Here is a 27643-nt window from a genome sequence, read left to right on the forward strand (position 1 = left end):
CAATAAACTGAGGCTTAAACTTAGGGGAAGAAACCTTCATAGGAACATGACGGGAAGACAACCAAACCAAGTCCCCAACCCGAAGCCGGGAACCAACACACCAACGATGATTAGCAAAACGTTGCGCCTCCTCCTGAGACAACACCAAATTGTCCACCACATGAGCCCAAATTTGCTGCAACCTGTCAACCACAGAATCCACACCAGGACAATCAGAAGGCTCAACCTGCCCTGAAGAAAAACGAGGATGAAAACCAAAATTACAAAAGAAGGGCGAAACCAAGGTAGCCGAACTAGCCCGATTATTAAGGGTAAACTCGGCCAATGGCAAGAAAGCCACCCAATCATCCTGATCAGCAGACACGAAGCATCTCAAATAAGTTTCCAAAGTCTGATTAGTTCGCTCGGTTTGGCCATTTGTCTGAGGATGAAATGCGGAAGAAAAAGACAAATCAATGCCCAGCCTAGTACAAAAGGCACGCCAAAACCTAGAAACAAACTGGGAACCCACTGTCGGACACAATATTCTCTGGAATACCATGCAAACGAACCACATGCTGAAAAAACAAAGGAACCAAATCAGAAGAGGAAGGCAACTTAGGCAAAGGCACCAAATGAACCATCTTAGAAAACCGGTCACAAACCACCCAGATAACCGACATCCTCTGGGAAACCGGAAGGTCTGAAATGAAATCCATAGAAATATGCGTCCAAGGCCTCTCAGGGACCGGCAAAGGCAAAAGCAACTCACTAGCGCGGGAACAACAAGGCTTAGCCCGCACACAAGTCCCACAGGACTGCACAAAAGAACGCACATCCCGCGACAAAGAAGGCCACCAAAAAGACCTACCAACCAAATCTCTGGTACCAAAAATACCAGGATGGCCAGCCAACACAGAACAGTGAACCTCCGAAATCACTCTACTAGTCCATTTATCAGGAACGAACAGTTTCCCCACAGGACAGCGGTCAGGTTTGTCAGCCTGAAATTCCTGAAGAACCCGTCGCAAGATGAGCAGAAAGGATCACCCCTTCCTTTAGAATGCCGACCGGTTCAAGGACCTCCGGAGAATCAGGCAAAAAGCTCCTAGAGAGGGCATCAGCCTTAATATTCTTAGAACCCGGAAGATACGAGACCACGAAATCAAAACGAGAGAAAAACAAAGACCATCGAGCCTGTCTAGGATTCAGCCTCTTGGCAGACTCGAGGTAAATCAGATTTTTATGATCGGTCAAGACCACAATACGGTGCTTAGCTCCCTCAAGCCAATGTCGCCATTCCTCGAACGCCCACTTCATAGCCAACAATTCCCGATTGCCGACATCATAATTACGTTCAGCAGGCGAAAATTTTCGGGAAAAGAAGGCACATGGCCTCATCAAGGAACCATCAGCATTCCTCTGAGACAAAACGGCCCCTGCCCCTATCTCAGAAGCGTCAACCTCAACCTGAAATGGAAGAGAAACATCTGGCTGACGCAACACCGGGGCCGAAGTAAATCGGCGTTTAAGCTCCTGAAAGGCAGAGACAGCCGCAGAGGACCAATTCGTCACATCAGCGCCTATTTTCGTCAAATCGGTCAGGGGTTTAACCACACTGGAGAAGTTAGCAATGAAACGGCGATAAAAATTAGCAAAGCCCAAAAATTTCTGAAGACTCTTCATGGACGTGGGCTGAATCCAATCATGAATGGCCTGAACCTTAACTGGATCCATCTCTATAGATGAGGGAGAAAAAATAAAGCCCAAAAAAGAAACCTTCTGCACCCCAAAGAGACACTTAGACCCCTTCACAAATAAAGCATTATCACAAAGGATCTGAAACACCATCCTGACCTGTTTTACATGAGACTCCCAATCATCAGAAAAAATCAAAATGTCATCCAGATATACAATCATTAATTTATCAAGATAATTCCGGAAGATATCATGCATGAAGGACTGAAAAACAGATGGAGCATTAGAGAGCCCGAAAGGCATCACAAGGTATTCAAAATGGCCCTCGGGCGTATTAAACGCAGTTTTCCATTCGTCACCCGGCTTAATACGAATAAGATTATATGCCCCTCGAAGGTCAATCTTAGTAAACCAACTAGCCCCCTTAATCCTAGCAAACAAATCGGAAAGCAAAGGCAAAGGGTATTGAATAGTGTTGAGCATTCCGATACCGCAAGTATCGGGTATCGGCCGATACTTGCGGTATCGGAATTCCGATACCGAGATCCGATACTTTTGTGGTATCGGGAATCGGAATCGGAAGTTCCCAGTGTATGGTTCCCAGGGTCTGAAGGAGAGGAAACTCTCCTTCAGGCCCTGGGATCCATATCCATGTAAAAAATAAAGAATTAAAATAAAAAATAGGGATATACTCACCCTCTGACGCGCCCTGGTAGTAACCGGCAGCCTGCTTTGCTTAAAATGAGCGCGTTCAGCACCTTCCATGACGTCACGGCTTCTGATTGGTCGCGTGCCACTCATGTGACCGCCACGCGACCAATCACAAGCCGTGACGTCATTCTCAGGTCCTAAATTCCTCATTCTAGGAATTTAGGACCTGAGAATGACGTCACGGCTTGTGATTGGTCGCCTGGCGGTCACATGAGCGGCACGCGACCAATCAGAAGCCGTGACGTCATGGAAGGCCCTAAACGCGCTCATTTTAAGCAAAGAAGGCTGCCGGTTAACAGCGGTGAGGTGCAGGGGCCTCCGGAGAGGTGAGTATATCAATATTTTTTATTTCAATTCTTTATTTTACACATTACTATGGATCCCAGGGCCTGAAGGAGAGTTTCCTCTCCTTCAGACCCTGGGAACCATCAGGATACCTTCCGATACTTGGTGTCCCATTGACTTGTATTGGTATCGGGTATCGGTATCGGCGATATCCGATACTTTTCGGGTATCGGCCGATACTATCCGATACCGATACTTTCAAGTATCGTACGGTATCACTCAACACTATTATTGAAATTTGACCGTAATCTTATTCAAGAGGCGATAATCAATACAGGGTCTCAAGGAGCCATCCTTCTTGGCAACAAAAAAAAATCCTGCTCCCAATGGTGAAGAAGATGGCCGAATATGGCCTTTCTCCAAAGACTCCTTAATATAACTCCGCATGGCGGTATGTTCAGGTACAGACAGGTTGAAAAGTCAACCCTTAGGAAACTTACAACCTGGAATCAAGTCAATAGCACAATCACAGTCCCTATGCGGTGGAAGGGAACTGGACTTGGGCTCATCGAACACATCCTGAAAATCAGACAAGAACTCTGGAATTTCAGAAGAGGGGGGTGAGGAGATTGACATCAAAGGAACGTCACCATGAACTCCCTGACAACCCCAACTAGTCACAGACATAGATTTCCAATCCAACACCGGATTATGTACCTGCAACCATGGAAAACCCAGCACAATAGCATCATGCAAATTATGCAACACCAGAAAGCGACAATCCTCCCGATGGGCTGGCGCCATGCAGATGGTCACCTGTGTCCAAAACTGGGGTTTATTGTTAGCCAAAGGTGTAGCATCAATGCCCCTTAAAGGAATAGGGTTCTCCAAAGACTGCAAGGGGAAACCACAACGTCTAGCAAATTCAAAGTCCATTAAGTTCAAAGCGGCGCCAGAATCTACAAACGCCATGACAGAAAATGACGACAATGAGCAGATCAATGTCACAGATAACAGAAATTTAGGTTGTACGGTACCAATGGTAACTGAGCTAGCGATCGTCTTAGCACGCTTAGGGCAGACCGAAATGACATGAGAAGCATCACCACAGTAAAAACACAACCCATTCTGACATCTGAATCCCCGTTGTTCCGCTCCAGACAGAATCCTATTGCACTGCATAGGCTCAGGTGTCTGCTCTGAGGACAACGCCACAGCGCGCACAGCTCTGCGCTCACGCAGGCGCCGATCAATCTGAATGGCCAGAGACATAGAATCGCTCAGACCAATAGGCGTGGGAAACCCCACCATAACATCTTTAACAGATTCAGAAAGACCCTTTCTGAAAATTGCCACCAAAGCATCCTCATTCCACTTAGTCAGCACAGACCATTTTCTAAATTTCTGACAATACGATTCTGCCGCTTCTTGACCCTGAAACAGGGCCAACAAGGTCTTCTCAGCATGATCCACAGAATTTGGTTCATCATACAATAACCCTAGAGCCTGAAAGAAAGCTTCTACATTAAGCAAGGCAGGATTCCCAGATTCCAGGGAAAATGCCCAATCCTGAGGATCGCCACGCAGCAGGGAGATGACAATTTTTACCTGCTGTATGGGATCACCAGAAGAACGAGGTTTCAGAGCAAAAAACAGTTTACAGTTATTTTTAAAACTCAAAAATTTAGACCTGTCCCCAAAAAATAAATCAGGAGTAGGAATCCTAGGCTCTAAAACCGGAGTCTGAACAATATAATCGGAAATACCCTGTACTCTAGCAGCCAGCTGGTCCACACGAGAAGCCAATCCCTGAACATCCATGCCAACACACAGCTCTTCAGTCACCCAGAGGTAAAGAGGGAAGGAAAGACAAAACAGACTACAGAAAAAAAATGGCACAGCACTTTTCTTCCCTTCTTCTGAGATGCATTTAACTCATTGTTGGCCAGTTGTACTGTTATGATCCGGTGACCCTGGAGCCGCATGTGACTATCTCTGGAGTAGGTGGTACCTGTTCTGACCGCAATCCTAATACTGACACTGCAACTAGAAGTAGCTGTGGGATGTACCTAACATGGCCTAGACACCTCGACACAGCCGGAGGACTAAATACCCCTAAAGATGGAAGTGGGAAATCCTAACTTGCCTCAGAGCAGAGCCCCAAAGGATAGGCAGCCCCCCACAAATATTGACTGTGAGTTTAAGAGGAAATACGTACACAGGCAGAAAAGACAGAGTTTAGCAAAAGAGGCACTTCTAACTAAAATAGAAAAGGATAGGACAGAGTACTAAGCGGTCAGTATTAAAACTCTAGAAAAATCCACAGCAGAATATACTATCTACTACATCTTACTAAAGACATAAGATGTATATCTGCATCTCCAAAGATTCCAGCATGACAGAAAAATCCACAAAGTCTAAGCTGGACAAAAACACAATAGATTGCACTGCACATAAAAGCACACTGCATGCGAGCTACAGAGAACAAATAACCAGACACTTATCTTAGCTGAAATGACAGCAGGGCAACTGGAGCCAGACAGAGATGCAATCCCTCCAAGATACAATGGACAACTGGCAGGGATTGAAGGATCCTACAAACCTAAATACCTAATAGAACTGCAATAAGCAGAAACACCTGCCCAGATTACAATCCAGAGACCACTGCACTACCACTAGCAACCACCGGAGGGAGCCCAAGAGCAGAATTCACAACAAGGGAGCCTTCGAGGCCTTGTGTAGCCAGACGATGACGCAGGCTGAACACCTCTAGCCTTAGGTGCTACTGTGCTTTTGCCACTACCACGAGATGCAGCACCATCAGCACCATCAGTACAAGCTGGCAACCCCCGCCCACGGCCTCTTCCACCAGACTTCCTCATTTTTTGGGGGGAGACACTGAACCACAACTCATATTACACCGTCGTAATATGACGGGCCCTGTGCCAGTACCGCCGCCCATGAGAGAGTGTCCCCCCCCCCAGCTTGAACAGTGCTCTACCACTTGCAATACTACCTCTCCCAGCTCCACCACTGTGTAGTCTGTGCGGTTAAAACCTTAAATGGCACTGCCAATACAAATTATTTGAAATGATAGATGATAGTTAAAATATACAGGGGCCCTGGCCTCAATTTAATACTTTGCGCCTACTACCACTGTCTTTATTATTTGGGCGTAATAACGGTGTCTGCTGCTGCTTCTTTTTTTTCCTTCACTGAACAAAGCTGAACTTCAATTGTTGTCCCGTTTCAAATATTAAACTGCATTTGGCCTACTTGTTGGGTTGGGGCCTACTAAAGGTGTCTGCAGCTCCTTGGTGTTCTCCTGGTTTATTTTTCGCTTCAATCTTCAGGCTTTCGTTTAAATAATTTTTATATTAAACTGCATTTGGCCTACTTGTTGGGTTGGGCCTAGTAACATTGTCTGCTGCCACCTCTTGTTTTCCTCTACTAAACAAAGCTGAGCTTGAAGCTTCAGGCTTTCGGCCTGTAACAACAATATGAAACTACATTTGGCCTAGTTCTTGGTTTGGGCCTAGTAACGTTGTCTGCTGCTGCCTCTTGTTTTCCTCTACTACACAAAGCTGAGCTTCAATCTTCAGGCTTTCGGCCTATATTTAGAATATGAAACTGCATTTGGCCTACTTGTTTGATTGGGCCTACTAACGGTGTCTGCCGCTGATTGTTGTTCTCATCCACTGAACAAACCAATGCCGCCTGTTTACTCCTGTTACCAATTTTTAACAGCTTTTAGCCTACTTTTTTTTATTTTGGGCCTATATCTGTGTTTCCTCCTCATTCCTGCCCCCTGCCCATTGCCCAGCCACTGCTAGAGGAGTCTGCTGGTACATTGACAAAGACCACTACATTCCCCTTGCACTCTACACAGCCTGAATCTGACCCTGCTGAAACTCAGGTTCCCCTTCCCACATACTATACCACCTTACATGGGGACAAAGAGGAAGGTGCAGATGAAAGTGCAGGTTCCTTCAACAGGTGGGGGGGCATACTCATTGGCGACGTCACTGGCACAGGGCCCCTCATAGTACGCAAAAGTGTCTCTGCCGGTGGGAGGCGCCCCCGCCGTCAATCACAACGCCGTACTTTGAGGGGCCCTGTGCCAGTGGCAATGCGAACGAGTGTGCCCCCCCGCTTGCTCAGGATCACAGCACTTGTAAAGTTGAAATACTTACCTCTCCCTGCTCCACCGCCGTGACGTAGTCCGCGTTTCCTGGGCCCACGAAAAACTTGAGTAAGTAACAAGAATTTATGTTTTTGGCATTAAAATGGGCTCTGTTGGTGTTTTCCTGTCCTCCACTCACTGCCGACTTTGATTCTCCATTGACTTGCATTGGGTTTCGTGTTTCGGTCGGATCCCCGACTTTTCGCAATAATCGGCCGATTTCACCCGACCCGACTTTTGACAAAGTCGGGTTTCGTGAAACCCGACTCGATCCTGAAAAAGTAAAAGTCGCTCAACCCTAGCCACCACCAATCATTTATACAGACCGATTGGACACATGTTACAGGTAGCCTATGGCTTCAGGGGTGCAGTTTACAGATCAAAAGGAACAGAGCTATTACATTTTATATATTTAATCCGGAATGTTAGGCATTGTTTATAAAAAATATATAAAGATGATACAAAATTGGAACAATACTATATGACATACAGTATAATCTCATTTAAAAAAGGAATAGTGAAAGAAAATGACTAAACCTGATGTCACAGAAATTCCTCAGAACTTCCAGAATGAACCAAGACAGAGACCCAAACTTTTTTTTTAATCAAATAGATTTTTATTGATTTATAAAATGCAATAAACATGTAACAATAACACATGTGTTTTTCAATTCCCCCCCAGCATTAACCCCCCTTTACCCATCCCACCCCCCTTCATCCCCAACCCTCCCCCCTTTCCCACTTAGACAGCTCACGTCCTTCTTTTAGCATGTCTTGTAGCATTATATACTTTAGAATAATATAGTGTCCTTCACTATGAATTTATATACCATTATTTTATAGACGAAATCTCCTCAGGCCTTTTTCCCCTTAATCTCCTCCTAACCCAATTCCAACCAAGGCATCCACAATTTGTCATACAGAACCATTTTCCCTCTTTTCTGATATACTCCCTTTTCTAAGTCTATGACCTTCCCCGCATACTTGATGTATTCTCCCCTCGAGAGAGGCTCCTCTTTCATCCAGTTTCTTGCTATGACCTTCCGAGCCATGAATAGCAGTCTAGCGATTGCTATTTTCAATGTGTTATCTACAATTATCTCATCCACATATCCCAGCACGCCCACCACTGGTTCCCTTGGAATTACACATCTATACGCCCCTTCTATCCGGCTGAGAACCACTAACCAAAAAACAGTCAACCTCGGACACAACCAGAGCATGTGGAACATTCCAGCATTATCATTCCTACACCTAGGGCATTCCAAATCGGGTCTCAACCCAGCTCTATATAGGACATCCGGAGACCTATATACTCTGTATATAACGTAAAGCTGAGAAAGTCTATACGGCTCATTCATTGATAGCTTCGGTACCCATTCTAAAACAGATTCCCATGTTTCATCCTCAAAGCGACCCAACTCTCTTTCCCATTTAGCCCTCGCCCCAAACGGATACCCCAATAAGTAAGTATGGAGTAAGTCCTTATATAGGGAAGAGACAACACCCCTCAATGTTCCCGCACCGCAGATATAATATTCCAATACTAAGTCACTTTGGATTTTGAGGCAATCCCCCCTATTCTGAGCCAAAAAGGCATGTTGAACTTGTGCATATTGATAACCCCCGGATGTCTTGAGGCCATACTCAGACTGCAGCTGGGAAAAGGACTTCAACTCCCGTCGATCTAAAATCTGATAAACATATTGAATCCCTTTAGCCTGACATCCTGATATACATCCCATTGCCAAAAATTCTGGTAAATTATTATTAAACCATAGTGGAGAGAACCTGGTAAGACAAGTGACCCCACAAATATGTTTGACTCTTCCCCATATTTTATATATCAAAAGCAATGTTGGATATATTTTCCCAAGCATCCCAAGGGAGCCATCCTCTAAACACTGTACCGCCGGATTTCTTTTGGTGATCTTTTCTATTAAGAGTTATACGCCATTGGCGGATGTCACCTGCTCCCAGCCCTTTAAATGTTGACATTGGGCCGCAAGGAAATATATCTCAGGATTAGGCAAGGCCAGACTCCCCGCGTCTTTAGGCCGCTGAAGCGTCTACAACCTAATTCGTGGGTGCTGTCTCCCCCACACCAAACTTCTAAATAATGAGTTAATCAGTTTGAATTTCCCACGTGGTATCCAGATAGGCGAATTATGAAGAATATACAATATTTTAGGCATCAGAATCATTTTGATAAGGTTAACTCGACCCACAACAGACAAATGCAGCTTAGACCAAGCCCCTACCTTAGCCTTAAGAGTTTCCAGTACCGGTGTCAGATTCTTATGCAAGTAATTTGTAATTGGCAAAGAAATTGATATCCCAAGATATTTTAATTGGTCTGCTACCTTAAGTCTACCCCCTTCCATAGAGTCACCCAGCTCACCCCCCACATCATCCACCATGAATAAAACTGATTTATTCCATTTTATTTTTAGTCCTGATAGAGAGCCAAATCCCTCAACAAGCCGCATAGCATTGCTCAATGAGTCGTGCGGGTCCCCCAGAAATAGCAGTATATCGTCAGCATAAAGCGCTATCTTTTCTTCTATTGACCCATATTTGAACCCTAAAACCTCGGTTGACTGTCGAATTTTGGCAGCCAACGGTTCCACGGCCAGAGCAAACAAAAGAGGGGAGAGCGGGCACCCCTGTCTCGTTCCTCTATGCAGCTGAATCGTGTGAGAAAGCTCGCCATTCACTCTCACTCTAGCTGATGGTTGCTCATATAGCAGCTGAACCCAAGACACGAAATGTGGGCCAAAGCCAAAACAGAGCAATACCTGCCACAGGTACCCCCATTCCACACTATTGAATGCCTTATGGGCATCTAAGGAAGCAATAACTCCATGCCCACCATTATCAGCCTCCAGTTGTAAATTCAAAAAGAGTGCAGAGACCCAAACTTTCATTTTTATTCGCTCAATGCTAAGCCCACACCCGCCCCCCCCCTTGATGAGCACATATTCAGGCTGGTTGTGGAATTTGCCTGGTCTTTCAGAATTCCATGAGATCCCCAACTTCCAAGATATCTTCACCCCTGAATGTCCCAAGCAAAATATATTGTCATCATGATTCTTATTGCTATTTTACCTCTCTATAGAAACAAAACATGACATGGATAGCCCTATCCATTGGACGAATATTAAGTTGGAGGGGTTAGAATGGCCTTATCGTGATGTGAATGAATATGTTTTGTCCGTCCCTTTCACACGACGTAGAAAATATATCTAAATAAATATCAGATTGCTACAAAATCCCAATATTCATCACTCACTACTGGCAACAAACGGTCTGCAAACCTGGCTTTGATCAGAGGAAACTTATCCTGAGAAGCGTACTTCCCCACCTCTGATTAAAGAAATCTCAGACTTGCTGTCTTTTCTCAAAATATTTATCCACTGTAATTACCTGGTCAATGCAGGAAGTCCCTACTTCAATTGAGTTTTAGTTCTCTTTCTCACTTCTCTAGTTATGATTACTTTATTTTTTCCCAGACACAATTAATCCCATATGTTCAATGTAACTCCTACTTCAATGAAGGTTGAAGTGTTAGTAATTAATCCCATATGTTCACTGTGCAGGTGATATGTCCCCTCTATGGATATAGATGAATGAAAGGGTTAATGTGGATATGGTCTGCGCTGCAGATAGATGATAAATCCAAAGATGTTTCATAAAAGGAAGAGTGGCTTATTCAACGCGTTTCAAAGTCTCAGTGACTCCTTCATCAGGAAATACCACACAACTCTTGTGTGGTTTTTCCTGATGAAGAAGTCACTTAGACTTTGAAACGTGTTGAATAAACCACCATACTTCAATCAATCTCATGTGATTTAATGTAGTAAAAGAAAGGTGGAACTTGGGGCCTCTAATGTAATAAACATTGGAGTGCCACAAGTGGGGCCTTCAAAGATCATACATCTATCACCTATATTGTGAATAGGCGATGTTATGATTTGGAATGTAAATGTGTGTTCCCTTAGTCCTGTCAGCAGTACAACAGATGGGAAGGTCTGGTAGGACTGGTGGAAATTTTAATTGACACCTGGACACAATATAAGGTGACACAACTCCACCCTTTTGTGCATATTATTAGCAGACTGATTGAAAATATTGTAGGGGATTGAGCCTTGTGCTACTGACATGATTAAGGGAAAACAAATTTACATTCTACTTCAACAATTCCCTAACTTTCCCATTACTTTACATAAGAATTGTTTCTGAAAGAGACAGGCAAGGAAAAAAAAGATGGCCCCAGCTTTTTATTTTTGCGCAATTCATAAGAGTTTTATTTTTTTTTTATAAAGATCAAAAACACCAGAAAAATACCAGAAAAATGCACAGAAAAACACACTGGGAACTACCCAAAATGATAGCAAAAGACGCGTCAAGTTTACAAAACTCTAAAGAAAAGGATGCATCTACTGTTTGAAATGTTGGAAAAATAAGCTGTGTGAACACACTCTTAGTCAGTCTGCTTCCCATTCGACCTATTGAGCTTAAGGTACCTTCACACGAAACGACATTATAACGATATCGCTAGCAATCCGTGACGTTGCAGCGTCCTCGCTAGCGATATCGTTTCGTTTGACACGCAGCAGCGATCAGGATCCTGCTGTGATGTCGCTGGTCGCTGAATAAAGTCCAGAACTTTATTTGGTCGTCCGATCGCTGTGTATCGTTGTGTTTGAAAGCAAAAGCAACGATACCAGCGATATTTTACACTGGTAACCAGGGTAAACATCGGGTAACTAAGCGCAGGGCCGCGCTTAGTTACCCGATGTTTACCCTGGTTACTAGCGTAAAATGTAAAAAAAACAAACAGCACATACTCACATTGCGTCCCCTGCAGTCTGCTTCCTCCTCTGACTCAGCGCCGCAAAGTGAAAGTGAAAGCAGCACAGCGGTGACGTCACCGCTCTGCTCTCACTGTACGGCGCTCAGTCAGTCAGGAAGTGGACGCAGGGGGACGTGAATGTAAGTATGTGCTGTTTGTTTTTTTTAGATTTTACGCTGGTAACCAGGGTAAACATCGGGTTACTAAGCGCGGCCCTGCGCTTAGTTACCCGATGTTTACCCTGGTTACCAGGGGACCTCGGCATAGTTGATCGCTGGAGAGCGGTCTGTGTGACAGCTCTCCAGCGACCAAACAGCGACGCTGCAGCGATCGACATCGTTGTCGCTATCGCTGCAGCGTCGCTTCGTGTGAAGGTACCTTTAGTTGGACAGAAGAAATGCAAAGTGTTTAAATGTATTGTTTGGGTATCAATTAAAATCTCTACCTCTTCTATCAGAGAAATTCCCAGTTTGTTGTGCTGCTGCAAGGGAAATAAGTTTTTTTCTGGGTAATTCCACCTAAATAAGATCTGTTTTTCAGTTCTTATCTGGAATGTAGGATCTAGATTTGTAACTTTAGATACAAATAGATTTTTAATTACAGCAAGATGTTTTCCCTATGAGCAAATTCACCTGAGTGACTATGCAGATGGCACTTTATTGCATAGTGTCATGGCTCCTTTCATATTTTTTGATACTGCATATTTTATCTCCTGAGTTAGCCCACTGTTTATTGTCTTCCCCACTCAGGGAAGAGGGGCGATACTGTGCACTGCAGTACACCAACCTGACAAACAAGGCTACACAAACAAGGGGGTAACTGAAAATACCAGGTACACATGTATTCACTCACATAAAACAGAGGAATGCACCCGGAAGTAGAAGTTGGGGGAAAAACCAAAGTAAGAGGAAGGAAGGGAATTACCACACTTACAAACCACGCAACAGTCACAGATAACTCCTCCAAAACTTATTCTCATATGAATAGCTCTCCTCCTAAGCCATGCAGCAAAAGCTAGCTCTGACATGGGTTTGAATCAGGACCCACATTATAAAGGGGATGGGAGTGGCTAGCTGAACTCAGCTGAGAGCTCAGAGTTTTCAACATAGACAATTAACCCCTGTTCTGCCAAAAGAAAAAAGCACCATTAAAAAGAAGGAGAAGTGCTTCTTCTCAGCGTAGGAGTAGGAGCAATCAGACGTTGTAGTCTTCTGGCTCCTCTCTGTTGCGGTAACACCGTGACATTATGTATTATTATCTGTACATGTGCACTGCACCTTTTTTCATTATTGAATGCTGTTTGACATCACTTTAGGGGTAGTGTACATTAATATCTATTTCAAATATTTCTATGTCTCTATTGGTTATCGTGGTGGTCTTATGGTTTGTATCCCTAAGGGTACCGTCTCACAGTGGCACTTTTGTCGCTACGACGGCACGATCCGTGACGTTCCAGCGATATCCATACGATATCGCTGTGTCTGACACGCAGCAGCGAGCAGGGACCCTGCTGAGAATCGTACGTCATAGCAGATCGTTTGAAACTTTCTTTCGTCGCTGGATCTCCCGCTGTCATCGTTGGATCGGTGTGTGTGACACCGATCCAACGATGCGTTCGCTTGTAACCAGGGTACAGCACAGCACAGCACAGCGGTGACGTCTGCTTTCACTTTACGGCCGGGAGTCAGTCAGTGCGGGAAGCAGACGGCAAGGGACCTGACGGACACCGGAATGTGAGTATGTACTGTTTTTTTTTTTTTTACATTTACGACGGTAACCAGGGTAAACATCGGGTTACTAAGCGCGGCCCTGCGCTTAGTAACCCAATGTTTACCCTGGTTACCCAGGGACCTCGGCATCGTTGGTCGCTGGAGAGCTGTCTGTGTGACAGCTCTCCAGCGACCACACAACGACTTACCAACGATCACGGCCAGGTCGTATCGCTGGTCGCGATCGTTGGTAAATCGTTTTGTGAGACGGTACCTTAAAGTAAAGGTTCTGGTGCAATGTGTGCATTTTTAAATAGTTTTCTTTGTCTTATCTAGGCTTTTGTGTTTACTTTATAATTAAGATTTATATTGTTAAAATTTAGGAAGTGCAACTGTGCTTTTCTACGTGGCTTTCCTACTTTTAGAACTGCATAAATATTATAGGTATTTTGGTTAGCAGCACTCATTTAATACATGTGTGGATTTCTTGGCACAAGAAAGATATTTGATATCATGTTTAGTCCAGATTCAATGAAGAAATAGAAGATATTTTTGTAAATGTTATGGCATTATCCATCTCAAATTTAAATTGAAAATATAACCATCTGCTATGTGATGTATTTATAGGTTCATCCCAGAGTCTCCTCGATGGCTGCTAATACGGAAAGAGAAAGACAAGGCTTTACATATAATGGGCGACATTGCTACACACAATGGAAGGTATCTCACCCCAAACTACTGCCAGGTACCCCAAGTGAAAATTTTAGCCACCAACATATACAGTGCTGTGCAAATTAATTGGGACAAAGCATTTTTTAAATAAAATCTTAAGTTGCTAACCAGTCAGTGATTCAAACCAGTTTTAATATATAATAAATAAATCTTGGTCAACTAGCCAGTGGAAAAAGGTAATTTTCAGAATTAGTATGTAACAGTGCATTATAAGATTTTATTTTTTTGCTTTGTCCCAATTAATTTGCAAAGCGGTGTATATTAATATATTTTCTGTGCTATTTGTCGCTTCCACACCATCTCACTTTTTGCGGTTGACTTCACAGTCATTAGCTTACAGTCACTTTATTTTCTTCACATTAAGATTCAGACTGTTGCTTCCTTGGACTGAACCTCTTTCATGTAGAAGCTATGTCACTTTATCCTGCATCACATTAGATCTGATGCATGCCTGCAAAGTTGAGCTGGATAAAAGCAGGATAAAGGTTTTTGATGCTCCTCCAATGACTCATTGGCATAAAGCAACAGCTCATTCAGCACAGTGTAGCATTCTTCTACAATTAAGGGAATTCATTGCCTTTCAGATGTGCCAAGAGAGATCAATGGGAACTTTGGTTATTTGTGTTTCTACAGAGAAAATGCAGAAAAGTTTATCACCTTGTCAATCTCTTTCTTTTATATTAAGCAACCAAGAAAAGCAATTCCATATCAGGCTAAATCTTTTCATGCACTTACCATTTCCTCTAGAAACAATCCGTAGTTTTGCTAAGGGGTTCATTTACTGTTATACATTTCGAAAAAATGGATCCCCAAATACTGATTTTAGGGAGACACTATTGCACATAGGAGGGGTTGTTTATTCACATGTGATCTTTACAGGATGTCTCAACAAGGTCACTTTGTAGGAGCTTCTTTACAGGAATATGATGTGTCCCAGCTATGCACAAAAGAAAGTAAACAATTAAGGGAGTTTGCATGAAAACATCATAAAAAATACATTTGGCTTTGTCTCTTTCAATTCTGAGAGCCACACATATGTTGACACACTGCTGTAAACAGATTTGGTTTTTTTTTGCAGGACATGTAGTTTTCATTGGTACCATTTTTAGAGTACATATGAGTAGGGTTGAGCGAAACGGATCGCACAAATTCAAAAATCGCCGACTTTCGGCAAAGTCGGGTTTCATGAAACCCGACCCGATCCCAGTGTGGGATCGGCCATGAGGTCGGCAATCTTCGCGTCAAAGTGGCGTTTCATATAACGCGTTCAGCGCCATTTATCAGCCAATGAAGGAGGACGCAGAGTGTGGGCAGCGTGATGACATAGGTCTCGGTCCCCACCATCTTAGAGAAGGGCATGACAGCGATTGGCTTGCTTTCTGCGGCGTCACAGGGGCTATAAAGGGGCGTGCACGCAGATCGCCATCTTACTTCTGCCGATCTCAGCATAGAGCTGCAGCTTCGTCAGAAGCAGGGATATAGTTATAGTTACAGCTTGTGCTGTAGCGATTTCCACTGTCCAACACCACCTTTTTTTGCAGGGACAGTGGAGGCTATATCTTTGTGCATCAGCTCTGTAGCTTATTAGGCTGCCTTATAAGGCTCCCTGATAGCTGCATTGCTGTTTGCACGCTGCTGTGCAAACCAACTGCTTTTTTAAAAGCAAAAATCCTGTTGCTCCTTTCTGCAGTTATCTTGTTTATTTGTCCACACTTTTGTGTGCAGCAGTCCTTTTTATTGCTGCCATACTTGTCCTGAGATCATTGTAGGGAGATTGAAATTGTACTACAGTCCATGGATTTTTTCAGATATCTTCCAGCCACTTTCTGCCACTTACATTGTGTTGTGTTACACACTGGGCCTGAGTTGTGGTGCTGTCTCCCCCCCAAAAAAGGGAGATTCAAATTGTCACAAAGTGGATATACGTTAGTTCTCTTAGTTTGTCGTATATCAGTCAGCCACGTTCTGCCACTTACATTGCGTTGTAAAATACACTGGGCCTGAGTTTGGGTTCAGTCTCCCCCCCAAAAAAGTGAGATTCAAATTCTCACAAAGTGGATATACCTCAGTCCTCTTAGTTTGTCGTGTATCAGCCAGCCACTTGCTACCACTCACATTGCGTTGTAAAATACACTGGGCCTGAGTTGTGGTTCAGTCTCCCCCCCAAAAAAAAAGTGAGATTCAAATTTTCACAAAGTGGATAAACCTCAGTCCTCTTAGTTTGTCATGTATCAGCCAGCCACTTGCTGCCACTCACATTTCGTTGTAAAATACACTGGGCCTGAGTTGTGGTTCAGTCTCCCCCCAAAAAAAGTGAGATTCAAATTCTCACATAGTGGATATACCTCAGTCCTCTTAGTTTCTCGTGTATCAGCCAGCCAGTTGCTGCCACTCACATTGCATTGTAAAATACACTGGGCCTGAGTTGTGGTGCTGTCTCACCCCCAAAAAAGGGAGATTCAAATTGTCACAAAGTGGATATACCTCAGTCCTCTTAGTTTCTTGTGTATGAGCCAGCCACTTGCTGCCACTCACATTGCGTTGTAAAATACACTGGGCCTGAGTTTGGGTTCAGTCTCCCCCCCAAAAAAGTGAGATTCAAATTCTCACAAAGTGGATATACCTCAGTCCTCTTAGTTTGTCGTGTATCAGCCAGCCATTTGCTGCCACTCACATTGCGTTGTAAAATACACTGGGCCTGAGTTGTGGTTCAGTCTCCCCCCAAAAAAAGTGAGATTCAAATTCTCACATAGTGGATATACCTCAGTCCTCTTAGTTTCTCGTGTATCAGCCAGCCAGTTGCTGCCACTCACATTGCATTGTAAAATACACTGGGCCTGAGTTGTGGTGCTGTCTCACCCCAAAAAAAGGGAGATTCAAATTGTCACAAAGTGGATATACCTCAGTCCTCTTAGTTTCTCGTGTATCAGCCAGCCACTTGCTGCCACTCACATTGCGTTGTAAAATACACTGGGCCTGAGTTTGGGTTCAGTCTCCCCCAAAAAAGAGTGAGATTCAAATTCTCACAAAGTGGATATACCTCAGTCCTCTTAGTTTCTCGTGTATCAGCCAGCCACGTTCTGCCACTTACATTGTGTTGTGTTATACACTGGGCCTGAGTTGTAGTGCTGTCTCCCCAAAATAAAAAGGGAGATTTAAATTCTCAAATTCTCAACAAGTTTATATACACCTTCTACCTTGTTTTACTGTGCCATGTAACGGTTGTTATTTTGGTTACATTTTCCCCAAAATGAGGAAGTCTGGTGGAAGAGGCCGTGGGCGTAGGTTGCCAGCTGGTACTGATGGTGGTGGTGGTGCATCTGGTGGTAGTGGGAAAAGCACAATAGCACCTAAGGCTGAAGGTGTTGAGCCAGCGTCATCGTCTGGCTACACAAGGCCTCGAAGGCTCCCTTATCTGGGAGTAGGAAAAGAGCTTTTAAAGCCGGAGCAGCAGGAAAAAGTTTTGGCTTTCATTGCTGACTCAGTCTCTAGCTCTTTCGCCTCCTCTTCAGAAAGTTCCAAATATAAAAGCAGCGAGTCGTCAGTGGATGCTTCTGGTCAGGAACAAGACATTTCCTTGTGTCCTTCACCCAAACCAAAAGTGCAGGATGCGTCAGGCGACACTATAGGTTACTCCATGGAGCTCTTTACACATACCGTGCCTGGGTTAGAAAGGGAAATTGTTAACAGCCCATTATAAGATGAATCGGACATTGAGTGCACTGATGCACAGCCACAGCTAGATTATTATGCTGTTCCATTGACTCAGATCACTACATTGCCCTCGCAGTGTACTGAGCCAGAATCTGACCCTGATGAGACTATGGTGCCCCGTCCCAAACGCTATAGCACCTTACACGGTGACACAGAGGAAGGTGCACATGACATTGAAGAGGAGGTGATAGATGACCCAGCAGCCATCTACATCGCAACAGCTGTCATCTGGCAGGCCCGTATCAGGCCAAAAACGTGTGTCAAAACCAAAAACAGTTTTAGGACAGCGTGGCCATCTGGTGAAAGTAGCACAACGTGCAATGCCTGAAAAGGTATTCGATAGTAGGAAGAGTGCAGTGTGGCAATTTTTTAACCAAGATCCGAATGATCAGTGCAAAGTTATCTGTAAGAAATGCTCAAAGACCTTTAGCAGAGGGAAGAATCTTCAATACAACGTGCATGCGTAAACATTTAACCAGCTTGCACTTGCAAGCCTGGTCTTACTACCAAACGTCACGTACCGTTGGTGCACCTGCTCAGAATGAAGGTAGTCAGCAACGCTACATTGCTTCCCTCGCTGTAAGCCCACCGGTTAGGACACCACCAGCAGCAAATGTGGAGGTATCGTCACAAGGCCAAAGCAGTCAGGGAATCACAAGGTTATTGGTAGGAAACACTGTATGTAGGCCAACATCAAGAATACCATCACCAACCCTCTCTCAATCCACCATGTCCACCACCACCACCACTGCTAGTTCCACCATATGCAGCTCTCCAGTCCAGCTCACCCTACAAGAGACTCTCGTTAGGAAAAGAAAGTACTACTCCTCTCATCCGCGTACACAGGGTTTGAATGCCCACATTGCTAGACTAATCTCGTTAGAGATGATGCCCTACCGGTTGGTTGAAAGCGATGCTTTCAAAGACCTGATGGCCTACGCAGTACCACGCTATGACCTACCCAGTCGGCACTTCTTTGCAAGAAAAGCCATCCCAGCCCTCCACCAGCATGTCAAAGACCGCATTGTCCATGCACTGAGGCAATCAGTCAGTGGAAAGGTGCACCTCACAACAGATGCATGGATCAGTAGGCATGGCCAGGGACATTACGTGTCCATCATGGTGCACTGGGTTAATGTGGTGGATGCAGGGTCCACTGGGGACAGCCATAGTGGGATAGTTCTGCCTAGCCCATGGTGTAGGAAACAATTGGCTGTAGGCGTTCGCCACCCCTCCTCCTCCTCTTCCTCCATAAGCGAAAGGTCGTCCACAGAGCACAGTCGCACAACCACTCCATCCGCAGCTGCCAGTGTTGCACACGAGGTGTCCCATTATCGAACAGCTAGTGGTAAGCGTCAGCAGGCTGTGTTACAAATGAAGTGTTTGGGCGACAACAGACACACCGCGGAAGTACTGGCCGAGTACTTGCAGCAAGAAACTCAGTCATGGCTGGGCAGTGTGCATCTTCAGGCAGGCAAGGTAGTCAGTGATAACGGAAGGAATTTTATGGCTGCTATAGCCCTTTCAGAACTGAAACACGTACCTTGCCTGGCTCACACCTTGAACTGTTATGGTTTCCAATGGCAAGGAAACATCAGAAGCATAGAATAAACGGACAAGCTCTCGGGTGATGGAAACTAGAGCTGACCGCGATGCTAAACCTACACACCACACTAGAAGTAGCCAGGGGGCATTCCTGCGTAGTCTCTAGATGCCGCGCGCCAGCCGGAGAACTAACTACCCCTGGTAGAAGAAAACACAGTCCTGGCTTGCCTCCAGAGAATGTCCCCACAGGAGATAGCAGCCCCCCACATATAATAACGGTGAGAGCAGATGAAAAGACACACGTAGTATGAAAGCAGATTTAGCACAGAGAGGCCCGCTAACTAAATAGCAGAAAGATACAACAGAGGACTTCGCGGTCAGCTGCAAAACCCTTCAAAACACCATCCTGAAATTACCTTAACTCATGTGACAACTCATGCCACTGGAGTGGTAATTTCAGCCCAACAAGAGCTTCCAGCTGCAGAGATTCACATAAATGCAAACTGGACAAAACATACAAAAATAGACTTAAGGACTAAAGTGTCCAACTTAGCTGAGCAGAAAACTGGGAGCAGGAACATGCAACAGAATCACTCTGGATACATTGATGGCCAGCATTAGAATGACTGAGGAGCAAGGTTAAATAGGATACTCCCACATCCTGATAGGAACAGGTGAACTGAGAAGGCAAAGCTTGCAGGACACCAGTACCACAAGAGACCACCGGGCGAGCCCACGAACCGAATCACAACAGTACCCCCCCCTTAAGGAGGGGGCACCGAACCCTCACAAGAACCACCAGGGCGATCTGGATGAGCCCTATGAAAGGCACGGACCAAATCAGAAGCATGAACATCAGAAGCTGTAACCCAAGAATTATCCTCTTGACCGTAGCCCTTCCATTTCACCAGATATTGAAGTCTCCGTCTGGAAACACGGGAGTCCAAGATTTTCTCCACCACGTACTCCAATTCACCCTCAACCAGCACAGGAGCAGGAGGCTCAACAGAAGGCACAAGTGGTACCTCATACCTCCGCAATAATGACCGATGGAAGACATTATGGATAGCAAAGGATGCTGGGAGGTCCAAACGAAAAGACACAGGGTTAAGAATTTCCAAAATCTTATAAGGACCGATGAACCGAGGCTTAAACTTAGGAGAAGAGACCCTCATAGGGACAAAACGGGAGGACAACCACACCAAGTCCCCAACACGAAGACGAGGACCAACACGACGACGGCGATTAGCAAAACGCTGAGTCCTCTCCTGGGACAACTCCAAATTGTCCACCACCTGCCCCCAAATACGATGCAACCTATCCACCATGGTATCCACTCCAGGACAATCCGAAGACTCCACCTGACCAGATGAAAAACGAGGATGGAACCCTGAATTGCAAAAGAAAGGGGAGACCAAAGTGGCAGAACTGGCCCGATTATTAAGGGCAAACTCAGCCAACGGCAAAAAGGAGACCCAGTCATCCTGATCAGCAGACACGAAACACCTCAAATAAGTCTCCAAGGTCTGATTAGTACGTTCCGTCTGGCCATTTGTCTGGGGATGAAATGCAGACGAAAAAGACAAATCAATGCCCATCCTGGTACAAAACGCCCGCCAAAATCTGGACACAAACTGGGATCCCCTGTCGGAAACGATATTCTCCAGAATACCATGCAGCCGAACCACATTCTGAAAAAACAGGGGCACCAACTCAGATGAGGAAGGCAGCTTGGGCAAGGGCACCAAATGAACCATCTTAGAAAAGCGGTCACACACCACCCAAATGACGGACATCTTCTGAGAAACAGGGAGATCAGAAATAAAATCCATAGAGATGTGTGTCCAAGGCCTCTTAGGAACAGGCAAGGGCAACAACAACCCACTAGCCCGAGAACAACAAGGCTTGGCCCGAGCACAAACATCGCAAGACTGCACAAAAGTACGCACGTCCCGAGACAGGGAAAGCCACCAGAAGGACCTAGCCACCAAATCTCTGGTACCAAAAACTCCCGGATGACCTGCCAACGCAGAAGAATGAACCTCCGAGATGACTCTATTGGTCCACTCATCCGGCACAAACAATCTACCAGGCGGACAACGATCAGGCCGATCCGCCTGAAACTCTTGTAAAGCACGTCGCAGGTCTGGGAAGACAGCAGACAATATCACCCCATCCTTAAGTATACCCGTAGGTTTAGAATCACCAGGGGAATCAGGTTCAAAACTCCTAGAAAGGGCATCCGCCTTCACATTCTTAGTACCTGGCAGATACGAAACCACAAAATCAAACCGGGAGAAAAACAACGACCAGCGCGCCTGTCTAGGATTCAGACGTCTGGCCGACTCAAGATAAATCAAATTTTTGTGATCAGTCAAGACCACCACCTGATGTTTAGCACCCTCAAGCCAATGACGCCACTCCTCGAATGCCCACTTCATCGCCAAAAGCTCCCGATTACCGACGTCATAATTTCGCTCGGCGGGTGAAAATTTTCGAGAAAAGAACGCACAAGGTCTCATCACTGAACAATCTGAACTTTTCTGCGACAAAACCGCCCCCGCTCCGATCTCGGAAGCATCAACTTCCACCTGAAAAGGAAGAGAAACATCAGGCTGGCACAACACCGGAGCAGAAGAAAAACGGCGCTTAAGCTCCCGAAAGGCCTCCACAGCAGCAGGAGACCAATCTGCAACATCAGCACCCTTTTTAGTCAAATCAGTCAAAGGCCCGACAACGCCAGAAAAACCAGTTATGAATCGACGATAAAAGTTAGCAAAGCCCAAAAATTTCTGAAGGCCCTTAAGAGAAGTCGGTTGCGTCCAGTCACAAATAGCCCGAACCTTCACAGGATCCATCTCAATAGAAGAGGGGGAAAAAATGTACCCCAAAAAAGAAATCTTCTGAACCCCAAAAACACACTTTGAACCTTTAACAAACAGAGAATTGGTCCGCAAAACCTGAAAAACCCTCCTAACTTGTTGAACATGAGATTCCCAGTCATCCGAAAAAATCAAGATATCGTCCAAATACACAATCATAAATTTATCCAGATATTCACGGAAAATATTGTGCATAAAAGACTGAAAGACCGAAGGGGCATTTGACAGACCAAAAGGCATCACCAAATACTCAAAATGGCCCTTGGGCGTATTAAATGCGGTTTTCCACTCATCCCCCTGCTTAATTCGCACCAAATTATACGCACCGCGAAGATCAATCTTAGAGAACCACTTCGCCCCCTCAATGCGAGCAAATAAATCTGTCAGCAATGGCAAAGGATACTGATACTTGACTGTGATCTTATTCAAGAGTCTATAATCAATACAAGGTCTCAAAGAACCATCGCTTTTAGCTACGAAAAAGAACCCCGCTCCAAGAGGAGACGAAGAAGGACGAATATGTCCCTTTTCCAAGGACTCCCTAATATACTCTCGCATGGCAGCATGTTCAGGTACAGACAGATTGAATAGACGACCCTTAGGAAATTTACTGCCAGGGATCAAATCTATGGCGCAATCGCAATCTCTGTGAGGAGGAAGAGAATTAAGAGTAGATTCCTCAAAAACCTCACGATAATCAGACAAAAACTCAGGAATTTCAGAGGGAATAGATGAAGCAATGGAGACCAAAGATGTGTCCCCATGATTTCCCTGACATCCCCAGCTTAGTACAGACATTGTTTTCCAGTCAAGGACTGGGTTATGAGTTTGCAACCATGGCAATCCCAGCACCAACACATCATGTAGATTATACAGTACAAGGAAGCGAATCACCTCTTGATGGTCTGGAGTCATACGCATAGTCACTTGTGTCCAGTATTGTGGTTTATTACTAGCCAATGGTGTAGAATCAATACCCTTTAAAGGTATAGGAACTTCCAGAGGCTCTAGATCAAACCCACAGCACCTGGCAAAGGACCAATCCATAAGACTCAAAGCGGCGCCAGAATCCACATACGCATCCGCAACAATAGAAGATAACGAACAAATTAGAGTTACAGACAAAATAAACTTGGACTGCAAAGTGCCAATAGCAGAGGATTTATCAACTTTCTTTGTTCGTTTAGAGCATGCTGATATAACATGAGTAGAATTTCCACAATAGAAGCACAAATGATTTTTGCGCCTATAAATCTGTCGTTCGCTTCTGGACAGAAAGCTATCACATTGCATACTCTGTGGTGCCTCTTCAGAAGACACCGCCAACTGGTGCACAGGTTTGCGTTCCCGTAAACGCCGATCAATCTGAATTGCCATTGTCATGGACTCATTCAGACCCGTAGGCGCAGGAAACCCCACCATGACGTCTTTTACAGCATCAGAGAGACCTTCTCTGAAAATTGCCGCCAGAGCGCACTCATTCCACTGAGTAAGCACAGACCATTTTCGAAATTTTTGGCAATATATTTCGGCTTCATCTTGCCCCTGAGAGAGGGCTATTAGGGCTTTCTCAGCCTGAATCTCCAAATTTGGTTCCTCATAAAGCAACCCCAAAGCCAGAAAAAACGCATCCACATTGAGCAACGCAGGATCCCCTGGTGCCAATGAAAATGCCCAATTTTGGGGGTCACCCCGCAGTAAAGAAATAACAATTTTTACTTGCTGGGAAGGATCTCCAGCAGAATGAGATCTCAGCGAAAGAAACAATTTACAATTGTATTTAAAATTTAGAAAACAAGATCGATCTCCAGAAAAAAACTCCGGTATAGGAATTTTAGGTTCAGACCGAGGAGCATGTAACAAAAAATCTTGTATATTCTGAACTTTAGAGGCAAGATTATTCAAATTGGTAGCCAGACTCTGGGGATCCATATTTCAACAGATAAAGTCTGAGCCATTCAGGGGTTAAGAGGAGAGGAAAACAGGAGACTGCAATTAGAGCTGGAGTGCAACTTCAGAGGAAGGAAAAAAAAAAAAAAAAAAAAAAAAAGGTTTCACCCAGTTCCTTTTCTCTCCTGCTTCAGCCTATAGATTAAACATTTGGGCTGGCCATACTGTTATGGTTTCCAATGGCAAGGAAACATCAGAAGCATAGAATAAACGGACAAGCCCTCGGGTGATGGAAACTAGAGCTGACCGCGATGCTAAACCTACACACCACACTAGAAGTAGCCAGGGGGCATTCCTGCGTAGTCTCTAGATGCCGCGCGCCAGCCGGAGAACTAACTACCCCTGGTAGAAGAAAACACAGTCCTGGCTTGCCTCCAGAGAATGTCCCCACAGGAGATAGCAGCCCCCCACATATAATAACAGTGAGAGCAGATGAAAAGACACACGTAGTATGAAAGCAGATTTAGCACAGAGAGGCCCGCTAACTAAATAGCAGAAAGATACAACAGAGGACTTCGCGGTCAGCTGCAAAACCCTTCAAAACACCATCCTGAAATTACCTTAACTCATGTGACAACTCATGCCACTGGAGTGGTAATTTCAGCCCAACAAGAGCTTCCAGCTGCAGAGATTCACATAAATGCAAACTGGACAAAACATACAAAAATAGACTTAAGGACTAAAGTGTCCAACTTAGCTGAGCAGAAAACTGGGAGCAGGAACATGCAACAGAATCACTCTGGATACATTGATGGCCAGCATTAGAATGACTGAGGAGCAAGGTTAAATAGGATACTCCCACATCCTGATAGGAACAGGTGAACTGAGAAGGCAAAGCTTGCAGGACACCAGTACCACAAGAGACCACCGGGCGAGCCCACGAACCGAATCACAACATTGAACCTGGTGGTGCAGTGCTTCCTGAAAAATTATCCGGGGTTACCAGCCCTGCTCCTGAAGGTGCGAAGACTTTGCTCGCACATCCGCCGACCGCCCGTACACTCCAGCCGTGTGCTGAACCATTAGCGATCGCTGAATCTTCCTCAGCACCGCCTAATAATCGACGTTGCAACAAGGTGGAACTCCACACTGCACATGCTTCAGAGGCTGTGCGAACAGAGGCGTGCTGTAATTTATTTGTGGGAGGATACACATACACGAGCAGGCACTTGGATGGCAGACATGGAGTTGACTGGTGTGCAGTGGTCGAAGCTACAAGACCTCTGTCAAGTCCTTCAGTGTTTTGAGGAATGCACATGGCTGGTAAGTGCAGACGACGCCATCATGAGCATGAGCATCCCACTAATGCGTCTGCTGATGCAAAGTTTGACGCACATTAAGGAGCAGGCATCTGCAGCCGAAGAGGAGGGAAGCCTTGATGACGGTCAGCCATTGTCAGCTCAGGGAACTCTCCTGGAAGAGGTGGCAGACGAAGAGGAGGAGGAGGAGGATGATGGGATGAATATTTATGGGAGGAGGATGCTTCTCAGGGGGCAATAGAAACTGGTGGCGTTGCAAGGTCAGGTACAGGGTTTTTGCGGGACACAAGTGATGTTGATTTGCAAGAAAGTGCTCCTCAACCCAGCACAAGCAGTGAATTGACACCTGGAACATTGGCCCACATGGCTGAGTATGCCTTGCGTATCCTAAAAAGGGACCCCCGCATTTTCAAAATGATGACCGATGAAGATTACTGGTTGGCCTGCCTCCTGGATCCACGATATAAAGGAAAATTACAAAATATCATGCCACATGAGAACCTTGTGCAAATATTGGCTACCAAACAAGCAACTCTTGTAGACCGTTTGGTTCAGACATTCCCAGCACACAGCGGCGGTGATGGTTCTCACACGAGCCGTAGTGGGCAACATGGCAGAGGTGTTAGAGGTGCACAAATCCAAAGTGACGTTGGACATAGGGGTTTTATGACCAGGTTGTGGAGTGATTTCGCAACGACCGCTGACACGACAGGTACTGCTGCATTGATTCAAAGTGACAGGAGACAGCATTTTTCTAGTATGGTTATGAACTACTTTTCCGCCCTTATCGATGTTCTCCCTCACAGGTCATTCCCCTTTGATTACTGGGCATCTAAAATAGACACCTGGCCTGAATTGGCAAAATATGCATTACAGGAGCTTGCATGCCCTGCTGCTAGTGTGCTATCAGAAAGAGTATTCAGTGCTGCTGGTTCAATACTGACCAAAAAAAAGACACGTCTGGCTACCCGAAATGTTGATGATCTAACCTTCATTAAAATGAACCAATCATGGATTTCAAATTATTTGGCCCCACCTTCCCCTGCTGACACGTAGCTTGCCTGAAAAATGTCTTGCTTTTGGCCTCCTCTTACTGACTTCTCCAATTCCTCCATTTGCACCTGCTGAATGTCCACCATAGGCCAGTTTTATACCTCCCTAAATGGGCTGACTCCCCCCACAGGGCCGTGGTCACCACCTGGCGCAAGCACCCATGCGAGTGCCATTTGCCTGGACAGGTGCGTGTGCCCACTCTTGGGCGACGGCACTGGCACAGGGTCCCTCATAGTACAATGAAGTGTCTCTGACGGTGGTGGTGCACAACCAGCGTCAGACACACCGTCGTAATATGAGGGGCCCTGTGCCAGTACCGCAGCCCACGAGAGTGTTCCCCCCCAGCTCGAACAGTGCTCTACCACTTGCAATACTTACCTCTCCCTGCTCCACCACTGTGTAGTCTGTGCTGTTAAATCCTTCAATAAAGAGAAAAAAAAGGGAACAGAGCCGCTTCATGTGATTGCACACCACACAATATAGATAAATAACAAGGTAAACTTTTATTGACACATCAGATAAAAACAGTTAAAACAGGAATAAACCAACATCCCCACGTATACCCGCAAAAGTACAACAATGCAAGCAAATGAAAGCGCCATTAATCACAATGCTAAAATAGCAATAGATAACACAGTGACCTCATCCGTGTCCCGTGAGGCATAATGCATATATAACTAAACCCTGATAACATGAGGGGTATAATAAGCACCTCTACCAAATAGACATAAATCCAGTAACTGTAAGGGAGAAAGCCCATATGGGTCAATATGGCATATAAGAACCAAGAGGCGCCTGAGCAACTGGGTCCAGATAATGTGGTAGTAGAAACATAGGCCAATATAAGAATAATAACTGTGCATCCGCATCAATGCCCATAAATCGAAATATATCTACCACCAATAAAGAAAGTGAATCCAGGTCCCAGGAGCAGCCAAACAGAGCACAGAGAGGCGCTGTGAAAAAACCCAGATAAGGGTAAGAGGCGCTGAAGGCAGAGCGAGAGCGTGGGGAGGAAGCCCAACGCGTGTCGCCGTTACACGAACGGCTTCGTCAGGGGGAGGTGAGTTACAGCGGTCAACAACGGC

General features: G+C 45.2%; 1 protein-coding gene across 1 annotated transcript in view; it reads left to right on the top strand.

The window, feature by feature from the left end:
- SLC22A3 (solute carrier family 22 member 3) overlaps positions 1-27643 on the top strand; it is a 570890-nt gene that overhangs the window by 411885 nt on the left and 131362 nt on the right. The window contains exon 5 of the mRNA XM_077289157.1: positions 14048-14165. Within this exon, the coding sequence (XP_077145272.1) occupies positions 14048-14165 (118 nt within the window). The remainder of the gene's footprint in view (positions 1-14047; positions 14166-27643) is intronic.

Source organism: Ranitomeya variabilis, chromosome 2 (assembly GCF_051348905.1).
Source record: "Ranitomeya variabilis isolate aRanVar5 chromosome 2, aRanVar5.hap1, whole genome shotgun sequence".
Taxonomy (NCBI): domain Eukaryota; kingdom Metazoa; phylum Chordata; class Amphibia; order Anura; family Dendrobatidae; genus Ranitomeya; species Ranitomeya variabilis.